Source organism: Lacerta agilis, chromosome 6 (assembly GCF_009819535.1).
Source record: "Lacerta agilis isolate rLacAgi1 chromosome 6, rLacAgi1.pri, whole genome shotgun sequence".
Lineage (NCBI taxonomy): Eukaryota > Metazoa > Chordata > Lepidosauria > Squamata > Lacertidae > Lacerta > Lacerta agilis.
In genome coordinates, this window is record NC_046317.1 from 56396612 (window position 1) to 56409496 (window position 12885).

The window sequence follows — 12885 nt, forward strand, 5'->3', positions numbered from 1 at the left end:
TTGCAGTAGGGAGTGGTCTTCCAGCACTCATGGCAGCAGCAGGTTGTGTACATAAGAACATACAAATACAGTAGCCTTTCTTACATTGGCCATCCAGATGCCTGTGAGAAGCCAGGGATCACAACATCAGCACAAAAGCAATCTCCCCTCTGATAGTTTCCAGCATCTGGAATTGTAAATTGTTGTAAAAGTTGTGCTTCGATTCCTGATAATTGCCTCAATTTTTGTATTTTGAAAACTTCAATGTTTCATAGTACATATACATTACTACTATACAATGGTACATTAGAAAAGTTCAGTATATTGTATTGCATCACCTTTGCCTCTCCTATGGAAAAAGACGAGGATAAAAATAATACTTTGGTTCTGCTTTCCCTGCAGGAAGGATCAGAATGTTCTTTCACCTGTCAATTGCTGGAACCTCCTTTTAAACCAGGTGAAGCGGGAGAGCAGGGACCACACCACCTTAAGTGACATCTACCTGAACAACATCATCCCTCGGTTTGTTCAAGTCAGTGAAGATTCTGGGCGACTTTTCAAAAAGGTAATGCTTTTATTGCTACATGCATTATTTTATAGCTTCAGAGATGGCTTTTGGTGACATAACACAAGTGAATTTGTCCCCTTGTTGCATCTGAATTGGATTACTGTTATGAGCTGCATCTAAAGACTGGTTGGAAATTGTAGTTGATCCAGTATGAAGCTAACAGGTTGTTGATTTGGGCACATAGGTCAAACATGTCATTCCAATTTTCTGTTTTTCATTGAGTTACTAATTAGCTTCTGGGCTCAATTCAAAGTGCTGGTTTTGATCTTTTTAAAGTCCCAAATGGTTTAGACCTGAGTATTTTGAGATACTTGTCCCGGCAGAATCCTACGTGAGCAAGGGTTACCCTAACAGCAGCTTACAATAGTGTAATTTCTTCCATTGGTGTCCTGCTGTGCCTCTCGAATGCAAGTGGCTTTCGGAGTGATCCTATTGCACCCACTAGGCAATACTTTGAGGCCAGGACCTCTGTGACTATTATACATGTTTTATAATCAGGCAGAGCGCTCCCTTTCTATAAAATGTAATCATGGCAGTGGTGAAGTAGCTCTTTATAAAGCAGGGCAGTGGGCAGGGAGGGATACAGACTTCTTCAAAACTACCCCTCCCCCTTATCATTGCTTCATTTTAAAAGGGGGGAAAAGAAAGTGAGTGGATTATCCCTTCCATTTATTAAATATGGCTAGTTATGGTGTGGCAGCCTCTAGATCAGGGTTGGCATGCATGGGATCATGTCTAACTCCCCCCCTCCTTTAAACCATCTGGAAAAGTTTAATAGTGATAACAAGTGTTTATGAAGTCACTGAATGTGCATTATGCGTTATCTGATACTTCTTTATTTTTTTTGGTTTAAACATGCACATCCTGCCTTTTCTAAAAAGTTGAAACTGGCTAACCAGAAAAAATAACTAAAAGAACAATAAACAAATACGGTGGGGGGGAATGCAGATAGCATAATTATTCAAAAACCCTAGCAGCAGAGGATACTTAAAGGCATTGCATTGGCCTATAATCCTATCAGGAATGTTTAAGGTATGACTGGCACCCTTCAGGCCTATGTGTTCATTTGACATTCTGAAATGCCTGTGTTTGTGTGGTGTTCCTGAAGCGGAGATGGCAGTACCATTTGTTTCCAAGTAATGTGAAAGTAACAGCTTTATTTGAGTTACAGGTGGGTAGCAGTGTTGGTATCTGAAGAAGTGTGCATGCACACGAAAGCTCATACCAAGAACAAACTCAGTTGGTCTCTAAGGTGCTACTAGAAACAGCTTTATTTGACCTCCTGAAACTTTTTGCTAATTAAATTATCATTGATTAAGTACTTAGAAGGGATTATTGAGTAACAGGGACCCTTTAGTTTCCCTTAATCTTTGTTGAGGATAAGTAATGTTTCTACATTATACTCTTGAGGACAACATGAAAAACAAATTGGCTGGCTGGCAAGCACAAAGGATTTCTTTGGGAAGGTGTTCTAATATAACAGTCACTTGGCTGGAAGCATTGTCCCCACCCCCCACTTGGTTAATTTCACTGTAATTTGGTGATCAGACACCCATGTGCAGTGTTGGTTAGAGCACGGATAGAGAACCTGTGGCTCTCCATATGTTGTTGGACCCAACTCCCATTATCCCTTGACCCCATCCTTGGGTTAAGAGCGTTGGACCAGGACCAGGGAGATCTGGCTTCAAAACTCTACATTAGGTGACTAGGAGGTGATATTGGAGCAGTCATTATCTCTTAGCCCCATTTGGGAGAATGATGTTTGCCACCTTGAGCATCTTGGAGGATAGCTAAAAAATAAAAAAAAGCAAATAAATCAAGAGTTTGGATATTTCTTTAACTTTGCCTACACTTCCACAAAGACCTCTGTAGTTTTAACTGTGTAGCTGCCATTCAAAGTAAAATGGCATTCTTTGGCTGCACTCTTTATTAGTTACAGTCAAACCTTGGTTGTTGAATGTAATCCGCTCCGGAAGCCTGTTCGGCTTCTGAAATGTTCGACAACCGAGGCACGGCTTCCGATTGGTTGCAGGAGTTTCCTGCACTCAGCGGAAGCCATGTTGGATGTTCGGCTTCTGAAAAACATTCGAAAACCGGAACATTTACTTCTGGGTTTTTAGTGTTTGGGAGCGGAAACGTTCTGAAACTGAGGTGTTCAGGATCCGAGGTTTGACTGAAATACATATTGTATGGAAAAATGAGTGACTCAGGCTACAACCCAGTGCATGCTTTCTTGGGATTAAGTCTTTGCTTAAATCCTCCCTATTGAAAAATCTGCATAGAGCTTGTGCATTTTTTCTGGCAGTAGTGGCAACATGCTATTGAATGCTCTGTTGGCCACCACTGTGCAGAAGCTAAGGAGATGAGGTCCAGTTACTTCTGAACAGCTACTTCTGAACTGTGCTGTGAGGTTGGGTGGTGTTGGGTCTGCTTTGCTCATGATCCCACCAATTTGCACCTCTGCAACCTGCTAGAGGCTTCTGTATAGGTTGCCCTGCACTGCACATTCTAGGGCAGCCTTCCCTACTGGGCGCTGCTCATATGTTGTTGCACTCCAACTCCCAGCAGCTCTGGCTAGCCTGGCCAGTGGTCGGGGACAATGGGAACAGTTGTTTTAAAAAAATAAATCTGGAAGGTATCAAGTTGGAGAAGGCTGGACTAGGCCCCCCACCCCCCGCACTAAGTTAGGTCTAGTAGCAAGGGAATATAGAATTACCCTCTGTAAGGGAACTGTCCCCGATGCAGCACAAGGTGGTGGATGGGCTCTCCGGATGCTACAGAGAGCCCCAGTCCCACCTTGCCAGCAGCACCTCCTCTGGTAGTGAAAAGAGTGGGAGACGTCCAGCGAGGAGGGGGAGAGTTCACACGGGAAAGGGAGTAGAGGTTCTGGGGATGCAAGAGAGACCCAGCACTCCCCCAGTCCCGAGGGCAATATAGGGGGAATGCAATTTCCGTTGCCCCAAAGACAACGTGGGGTGAAAATAAAGGATGGAAGGTGGGGTTTTCGAATACCGAAACTCTTTTGTTGGGGTCAGAACCGGAAGGGGCCATTCCCGGATTCTGACACCGCTTGATACAGACACGAACTTTTTAGCTCTGCACTGTACATAGTTTGCACAATAAAATCAATAAAGGAAACAGCGGAGTCCTGGCTGCTTACTCATGAGCAACTAACCGAGAACCTTACACCCTCCCTCTCCTACGTTGTTGTTTTTTTATAAAGCATGAAATCGTGGACTGGAAGGAAGCTAATTGTTACATTGCTAAGAAAAAGTACAAAAATAAAGTAGCCTGCTATGGGAATAGAAAATTAATATGGATAACATGATTTTAAATGGCACGTAAAAAATATATCTTGGTTTGTTTTCCACAAGCAGAGCTCTGTTGTTTGCCTCAGGTTTTGCAAAGACAGGAGCTGTTACATGTTAGAATTTAGTATCCAGATAACAGGTTTGCCAAGTTGGTCAAATGCCAGGATAGTTTCTTCTCTTAACTCTTTATGCTTGCTATGTGTCACTAGCACATAATTCTTTGCACCAGTCCCTCCTGGGGAACCTTTCTCAGACTGACATGTGATATGCGGAATGGAAATAGTTTGTGACTGAACCCAGAGCCACTGGTGATTGTTCTCTTTGCTGGAAAGCTCTCTCAATTTCCTGCATCCCAATCAACCTGACAAGTGTGAACTGGCACAAGACTACTGATAAAGCCCAAATATCAAAGCGCTTAAGGGGCAGATTTGTTAACCAGCAAATAGCCAGTGTCTAAATGTAGAATGATGAAAGAAAGCAGCACTGTAGGTACCACACCATTTCTAAGTGCTTCATTAAGTATGTATAATTGTACTTGCTACATGCCATCTAAATGTCTGAAAGCAGCTGTTGTTTTTTTAAAAAAATAACCCCTTCAGATATTATTCAAGGGAAATAAGATAGTTGATTTCCAGCTGTTTTGCAAATGGACTAGACATTAAATTGCAATTTGTTCCAGCTTCATTTTATTGTTGTTGCAAGATTGTGTACTTCAAATGCAGCACATAAACAATGTTGATATTTGTAATTTTTATTAAATAAGAGATCCATCTTTTGCAGCCACTGGGTGAGTGTGGCTGCAAATAAAGTATTTTAATTGTTTACCTGGGGGCTATTTGCAGAAGTCAACTGATCACAAATTTCAGTGTTACGGGTATCTCATGAATGATTTCCAAAAGTTAGCTCATTTGGTAGAGCATGAGACAATCTCAGGGTTGTGGGTTTGAGCCAGAGCTTGGGGAAAAGATTCCTGCATTGCAGGGGGTTGGACTAGATGCTCCTCGTGGCCCCTTCCAACTCTATGATTCAGTGATCTAAGGGCAATCCAGGGTGAAGAAAAACATCAAGATGTATGTCGCACGAGGGGAAAATAAGCTGTGCATTGTGGGCAAGTGGGTCTTGGGTCCAAGAAATTAGCTGGTTGCCTGCTCCGGATGGGATTGCACTCCCTCTGAAGGAGCAGCCTGGTGGTGGTGCAGGATTCAGCATTGTCACTGGAAGCTCAAGTGGCCTCAGTGGCTAGGAGTGCCTCTCACTTACCAGGCTTTGACTGTTAAGACAGTTTTGACTGTTCCTGGACTGGGACAGCTTGACCACAGTGATTCAGGCACTGGTACCTCCCAAAGGGGATTGCTACAATAGGGTGCTTCCCTTAAACTTAATTTGGAAGCTGTAGTTTGTGTAAAATGCTGCAGCACGATTGCTGACAGGAGCAAAAGTCTGTCAGAATATTACAACTGCACCCAGTGATCTGCCCTAGTTCTAGTTTGCTACTGGTAATTGTTCAAAGTGTTACTATTGGTACAGTATATAAACCCCTTAATGCAGGGATGAGAAACTTTTTTTGGCTCCGTGGGCCAGATCCTTAAAAGGATCAGCCTCACAGGCCAAATTCTGCAGATGGGTGCAGTCGCCTACCTGTCCATAACTATTCATGCGATAGTACACAAATAACTTTTAAATCTCTAACATTGGTCATTCAAGGGGTGGGGTGGTGGAAGTGGTTCTTTCTGCCCTAGGGTGGGGAAGGGGTGGAGGAGAAAGAAGGCATCACGTGTGAGGAGTTCCTCAAGCAGCGGCTCAGCAAAAATGCTGATCTGTTGCTGGAAGGACTGACACACACTGCCTGTAAAATGTAGGCTTCTTCCCACCCCCATGGGGGGAAAGTACGGCTTTGCAAGCATCCCCCCCCCCCAAGTAGGGTTGGTGAAAAGCCTGTACAGTCGTACCTTAGAAGTCAAACGGAATCCGTTCCGGAAGTCCGTTCGACTTCCAAAACGTTCAGAAACCAAAGCGCAGCTTCTGATTGGCTGCAGGAAGTTCCTGCAGCCAATCGGAAGACACGGAAGCTCCATCAGTCATTTGGGTTCCACAGAACATTCGCAAACTGTAACACTCACTTCTGGGTTTGCGGCGTTCAGGAGCCAAAACGTCCTAGTACCAAGGCGTTTGGGATCCAAGGTACGACTGTAATTTATAGGCAATGTGGGCAAGAGAAGTCCCTCTAGCAGTGGATCTGCAAAAAGCAAGGGGGAGAAACATGCATTTGTTATATGAGTTACTGCTTTAGTGTGGCAGCATCTGCTCCCACTTACATTAAACCAGTTTACAACTCATTGCCTGTTTACATTGGACCAGTTTACATTTGTTACACTGTTTAACTGAAAACAGGTACACCTGCTGAATTTTTATGTTACTTTTAACTGTATTGTTTTATTACAGATGTGCTTGCTGCGGGGACTCTTTTGGGAGGAGGGGCAGCACGCTTTCATATAAAGTAATGTCCATGTGCAATTAAATATGCATGCATAAGAATGTATTTTCCAAATAGGGACAAAAATGGTATATTCTGGAAGGGAGAAGGCTGGTCACTGTATCTTGCTTACCAGATTCGAAAAGCTCATTCTGATTCATTTGCGGATAGTTTCCAGATGCACAAAGTGCTGGAATTGAAGTTGGGTTGTGACAAATTGCAAAGGGCGCATTTCACTCGAGAAATGAGCTGCTGCATTCTGCACCCGCTGAAGCAAAGCCCCCTTTCAAGGATAGTTAGAAGAGAAGCCTGCCACTATAATCTACCCTTCTGGCTACATAGGCCTGTGTAGCTGTGATAAGGTCTGCACGAGGCACAGTCACAGCCTGTGGTCATTTTCTCAGAGCCTGGAAGATGCATCCTGTCACAGCTATTGTCTGTGAATCCTGACATCGCAATAGATCCCATAAAGAAGGGTCCTGCCTTTTTTATGCACAGCAAAAAGCAGCTGTGACTTTTCTGTGAAATGTGTGGAAGTAGGTAGCCCAGCCCTCCAGTGAGAAATATGCAGGCCACAACAAATTCTCTTGTCTCTTCCTGCAAGATTCTTCTTGTTTTGAAGGGAAGGTGTTACAAAGATGGTGTAGGCATGCTGCCTGTCAGGCTCTGGCATGTTTGTCTGTAATATGATTAACTTCCAAACTTCCAGAAGCAATTTATATTTGGGTTTTTATAAAGCTTTTCAGATGTCTGTCGTTCTCAGCCTGGGCTGTCAAGTTCTGCTGCTGTTGCAAGAAGCCTGCAATATGGTCTGACTTAATCTAATTAAGTTTTTCTCTTCCTATCTCACGATGAAGAGATCCTTTTCAGGGCTGTGATACGAGGAAGGGTCTCATTTGTTTGAGCAGTGGATGGAAGCCTGCCAACCACTTCAAAGGTATCTTTGCTGATAAGGGAAGTCAGGTTTGCTGCCAAAGCCAATGGCTTGAGTGGTGTCTGAGATACGAGTGTGTTGCTAACATTTCTCACTGGCTGCTAGAGGGGCTTTAGTGCCCTCCCAAGGCCTCTCCTTAAAATGCTCGCTGAGTGGCTACAAGCAGCAATATTTGGGGGGGGGCATTCAAAATGGAAGTGATTCTGGAACCACTTCATGCAACAAGGGAATAAGAAAATGGGGTGGATTTAAATGCCAAGGAGCAACAGGCTGAAGTCAACTAAGTCACTGTGTGAGTGGAATGACTTGCACTTGTGCAACAAAAATTGCATCCACCCTCACATATCCCAAAATCTGCTCTAGCAGAAGCTCTGTTGTGTAAGCAGAAGTTATTCTACTTACAAAATTATTTGGCTGGATACAACCCAAAGATTTAGAGGTAATTTGTGTTGAAAAAACAATTTTCTCACTATATATTGGTTGTACATAAGCCCCTGAATGTTTAGCAGAGCTGGGCCAGCCTTAGGCACCAGAACCCCCCCCCCCCAGGTAGCACTCATGCTGGCGACCCATCTGCCCCACCACTTCCGTCAGCGACAGAGAAGCACCACCACCATTGGCACCAATTTTGGGCAAAATCATGTCACTTTGGGGCGAGATCTCACCCCAAATTGGCACCATCTTGTCTGAAATCAGCACTGATGGCAATGGCGCTTCTCCGCCAGTGGCAAATGTGGTAGGATGTGCAATGGTGTCAGGAGCAGCTAGTTGGTAGCGGCAGAGCTTCCCTTTTCTCATCAAGCAGTGGAACATGATTCACCACCCTTGATGTTCAGTCAGAATCTGCCACTTCAGGAATTCCTGGTTTGGGGGCATCATATCCCAGTCCTATGAGAATCTACTTTCTTCTTTTAAATTCTGACTACAGAATTGGCCTTTGCATTGGCGGGCTGGAATTGTTTTATCAAATTGATCGTGTGAAAATATAGGGCCAATTCCTGATTGTCGTAGCTCAGCATATTCAGGCAAGATACGCATGGGCCTTGCGAACAGATCCCTTTTGACTCATGAGCAAAGGATGCCTCTAGTTTACCATGGTTCTGAAACTGGTTCAAGTGAAATGGGAAACTATGGTTAGTTAGAGATTTGCAGGTTTAATTGTGGCTTGCAGTAAAGGGAGGAGAAATAGCTCTTTGCATGGGTGTGTGAATATCTCAGCTCAATATTGTGGAGGGGGTGGGGGCACATGCAAAAATAAACTGGGCCAGCATTATTTGGCTCAGCTAAGAATGTCACTGATCATACATTTCCACTATTCTATGATTCTACAACCCCTCTGGAATTGTATCACTTCAGAATAAAAGAGGAACCATGTTCCCACATGTGAAAGGAAAACAAATAAATAAAGAAGCTTAGAAGCCTTAGCATATAAGGGAGAAGGCTAGGTTACAAACCCTTCTTGCTTCAGTTAGCTCTCTAAGGGAAGGAGGAGGGAGCGGGGGGGGGGGGAGTTGGGTTGGGTGTGGGAGCGTTCAAACATTGGCTGCCATGTATTCAGCCCCAGGAGAGAAAGCACCATATGCCTGAACAAGCAGGCTGACTTGAAAGTTCTCTTTGGATACATGTTCTTCTTTTTGAGGGGATTCTACATAAATCTGTGGATGTCGTTCCGTTCCACAGCAGTGACCACATTCCATGAAAACTGGGCAATTCCAAAACCGTGGAATCTATAGCACTTTAAGAAAAACAACAAAGGCTTAGCTTTCAAATAGAAAATGTTAATCTGATGAGAGGGGATTGCAAGTCTTAGTCAAAATAATGCAGAGATTGGCACTTCTAGGGAAGAATACATTGTTTCTGCCTTGCCTATAACTAATTATATTACATTGCCCTGTATGAATTCTAATGAAGTTCAGGTGTGAGCCCTACACATTGGCTCACATTGAGTTCTGATCCTCTCCTTGCAAATCTCAGGAGAGTAGGTTGCTTTGATATTGCTTCCATTCTTCCTTTTTTCAGATTTCTTTTGATTTCTTGCTTTTCTCTTTGTGCGGTACAAATCTTTGATTCCCCTGTATTTCGTGCTTTGAGTGTGCTCCTTTTTAACTTTCTTCTGTTTAAATTTATTATCTTCAGATAAAACAGGGTTACGAAAAGGAACCCAGTCCTTGGATTCCTACCCACTTCTAGCTATTCTGTTTTCCTTTAAGTTTCTGGGTGCGCTCATAATTCTCTGCATGGCGACACCATCATATTTTTAGCAAGATTTCCAGATTTCCTCCTGCTGATGTTATTTACACATATGGCCTCTTTTTACGGAAGAGGCCCTTGTAATTGAGTCTCCTTCATTGCCATTCCTTGCCAATTGTGATAGAAGAGAGAGGTGTCTCTGAGTCAAACCAATTTTGACATGTTTTATGAATCTCTTATGTATGTAGCAGATTTTGGCATGAAGCAGCAGGCTATGCGTTCGTATTTCAGCTCATTAAAGAATTTTGTGTTGCACATGAAATAGGGTCTGCCTGCCTCTAGACAGAAATGATGTACTCCGGAGGTTAACAAATCTGTATTACCGAACCATGTAGGATCCCCCCCCTTTCTGTTCTGGCTAGTTTCTGAACAGACAAATTTTCTTCTGGTTCCTTTAGCTCCTTGACTGCAGTTCAGAGTAACAACAAGAGAAATCTGAGAACTGAAATCTGTTTAAATAGTCTTCCTCTTGATTCTGTGCAATTTATTTTTACGTGCAACAGTCCTCTTTAGGCAAATTATCAGCTGAGGTGAAAGGTAAATGTTAAGATAGTGCCAAGAAATACAGATCTGTATTATATATATCTGTGAGGAAGCTGAGCTAATCTCCTCAGTGTGCTTTCCTCTGCATCCATTTCCTTTGCTGGAGTCTTCTAGGGCAGGAGAATCTTACTTCCCATGACATGGTTTCTTCTATATGCTCATCCAGTGAGTTCATTGTGAGAAGGCAACTCCGGGAGGTTTTTTTCCTTGCTGTTGCATGAATCTGTGAAGAAGAAGAAGAAGAAGAAGAAGAAGAAGAAGAAGAAGAAGAAGAGGAGGAGGAGGAGTTTGGATTTGATATCCCGCTTTATCACTACCCGAAGGAGTCTCAAACATTCTAACATTCTCCTTTCCCCTCCTCCCCCACAACAAACACTCTGTGAGGTGAGTGAGGCTGAGAGACTTCAGAGAAGTGTGACTAGCCCAAGGTCATCCAGCAGCTGCATGTGGAGGAGCGGGGAAGCGAACCCGGTTCAGCAGATTACGAGTGTACCGCTCTTAACCACTACACCACACTGGCTCTCAGTGTGAGGCTGTGATGTTCTTGCTGGACATCATTGTAAACTCCTGCCCCCTTTGCCACTAAGGAATTGTGTGCAGCTCTGGAATTGTAGTTCAGAGTCCTGTTCTTCTTTCTCACTTCTACTTTCTTATTGCTCTTTGGAGAACCACTTGCTCCTCTATCCTGCCTCTGCCATATTTTTAAGAAATGAGTGAAGAAGGAAGAAGACAATAATAGAGGAAGGCATCCTGTTCATGACAGCATGGTCAGGTGCATGTCTGCATGGAATCTGTACATCTACCGGTACTTCAGCTATTCCATGAGAACAGAGAACATTTTTTACTGCTTACCTTTTCAAGCGACTGGCAGCAAGGAAAGATTCCGTGACTTTCTGTGGGGCAATTTTCATGACTTGGTGTCTGTTCATGACAAGATGGATAATCAAAATAGCACATCTTCCTTTTGGTCAGCTCTGTATATTCCCAAGCCATTCTCCACCCCCCACCACTTCCAACACTAATTTTCACCTTCTGCTTTCTTAGTTTTAGTTCAAAGGGTGGTTGACAAGGGATGCTTTCACTCACTTTGGTGGTGGTAAGGAACCTCCTAATGACAAGGGAGTACGGTAGCTTTCATGAGCTGTTTACTCTACCAGCCAAATGCTTGTACAAATAAGAGATCCCCCCCCAACTAATATTTGAAATTGCTTCCCCGTACTTCTTTGCTTTGATCTCCTTTGAACATCATTAACATTATTTCATTATGAAATACTTGGAAATTGAAGGTTTGTTGCCATATATAAATACATGAACTGAACTGTTTAAATCCATTTAGTCATTTTTTAAAAAACTTACCCTCTCTTATGGATCCTTTTACTCACATCTCCTCTTGTTGTTAATTCACAAAAGTTTACCGCTTTGTCAGCTCTATACAATGATCTAGTTCAGTCATGTTTGTGAACAGGATATGCAGATAAACCATCTTCCCATAACTTGTACTAGTTCTTGTACTAGCTGTAGGGGATTTGGTCATGAAAGGTGCTGGTAGCTCATCCCGTTTTGTGTTGTATTTGATAAAAAGTGAAAATTATAAAATGCAGAAGACATTTTCAAATGATCAATTAAACAAATGTAATTTTGGCTTGCTAAGGGTATAATTCTCATAAAAGGTTGTATTCAGACCTTTTGCTCTATAAGACTATAAATAAGATTGGCAGAAAAGGTGCTGAACTGCATTAAACAAGTGAAGAGACAAGAAATTTAGGACTCTAAATTCTCTGAAACTTTAGAATTGGAGAGATCCTAGATGTCACTTAATCTGCGCCCTTCAGAAATTCAATTATAAGCATTTTTCTGTCCGACATCTGTGTTTTGAAGAACCTATGATCATGGTAACAGGCTCTGTATCTAATTGCTAATTAAGTACTGGGAGATAGTTCAATTGTTGAGCTTTTTTTATTAAAAAAAAAAGAGTCATTGCTGCAATCTAAGTAAATGAAGATTCCAATGGCTAGGAGCCATATGATTGGTAGTCTAACAAGGGAGTATTGTAGTTTGGAAATGAACTGCAGGCTTGGGAGGAGGGTAATCAGATTATCTTGGAACCACCATTAACTGTTTTGAAACTTACAGTCTAGGTGCCTAGGGCTATATGAGGAAGTGGTCATCTGTAGCCCTCTCAGCCATGTGCTAAGCCGGAACTGCGTGGTCACCCCCACTCACCCATAGTGCAGTTAAAAAACAGGTATATTTTAAGTATTGATCCCAGTTGTCTGGATCTACTCCTGATATCTGGAGTAGAGAAATTGTTAGGTGTGTTTTTAAATGATTTAAACATGTCTTTCACATGGTTTCCAGTGCTCCATATCAGTTTTAGATGTTATTTCATGAAGATGTTTTGCTCCAGGCCAGTCACTGTACAACTCAAGGATATAGTTAAATGATTTGCTATAGTTCAAAGTCTGAAAAGAAGATTCCTGTCTGTGGTTTGGGTGAGTTGCTAGAATCAGCTCTTCTTAGTGTGGAAAATGAACTGCCTATGCTACATTTCCATTTACCTTCCCTATATTCACAGAATTGATGTTGATCACTTTAAAAGCATTTTGCTTGGTGTTTGCCAGATTTTGCAATGGATTATATTCAGGTCATCTAAGAAATGGGCAACAGCAGCTTGAGGATGGCAGGTTGGTCATCCAGCTGCGGTGCCTACAGCCAACCATGTCAAGATAATATTTTCCTAGGGGTTTGAGAAAAAGAGCGTCAGCGAAGGTGGGGTGCATGAACCTGTCATGAGTGGCATTGAAATTGTGCAAGATGGATTATAGGG

General features: G+C 42.8%; 1 protein-coding gene across 4 annotated transcripts in view; it reads left to right on the forward strand.

Annotated features, from left to right (window-relative positions):
* SRGAP2 (SLIT-ROBO Rho GTPase activating protein 2) overlaps positions 1-12885 on the forward strand; it is a 192917-nt gene that overhangs the window by 82731 nt on the left and 97301 nt on the right. For all 4 annotated transcript variants that reach the window (XM_033152860.1, XM_033152862.1, XM_033152863.1 and 1 more), the window contains exon 4: positions 382-544. In XM_033152860.1, coding sequence (XP_033008751.1) covers positions 382-544 — 163 coding nt within the window. The remainder of the gene's footprint in view (positions 1-381; positions 545-12885) is intronic.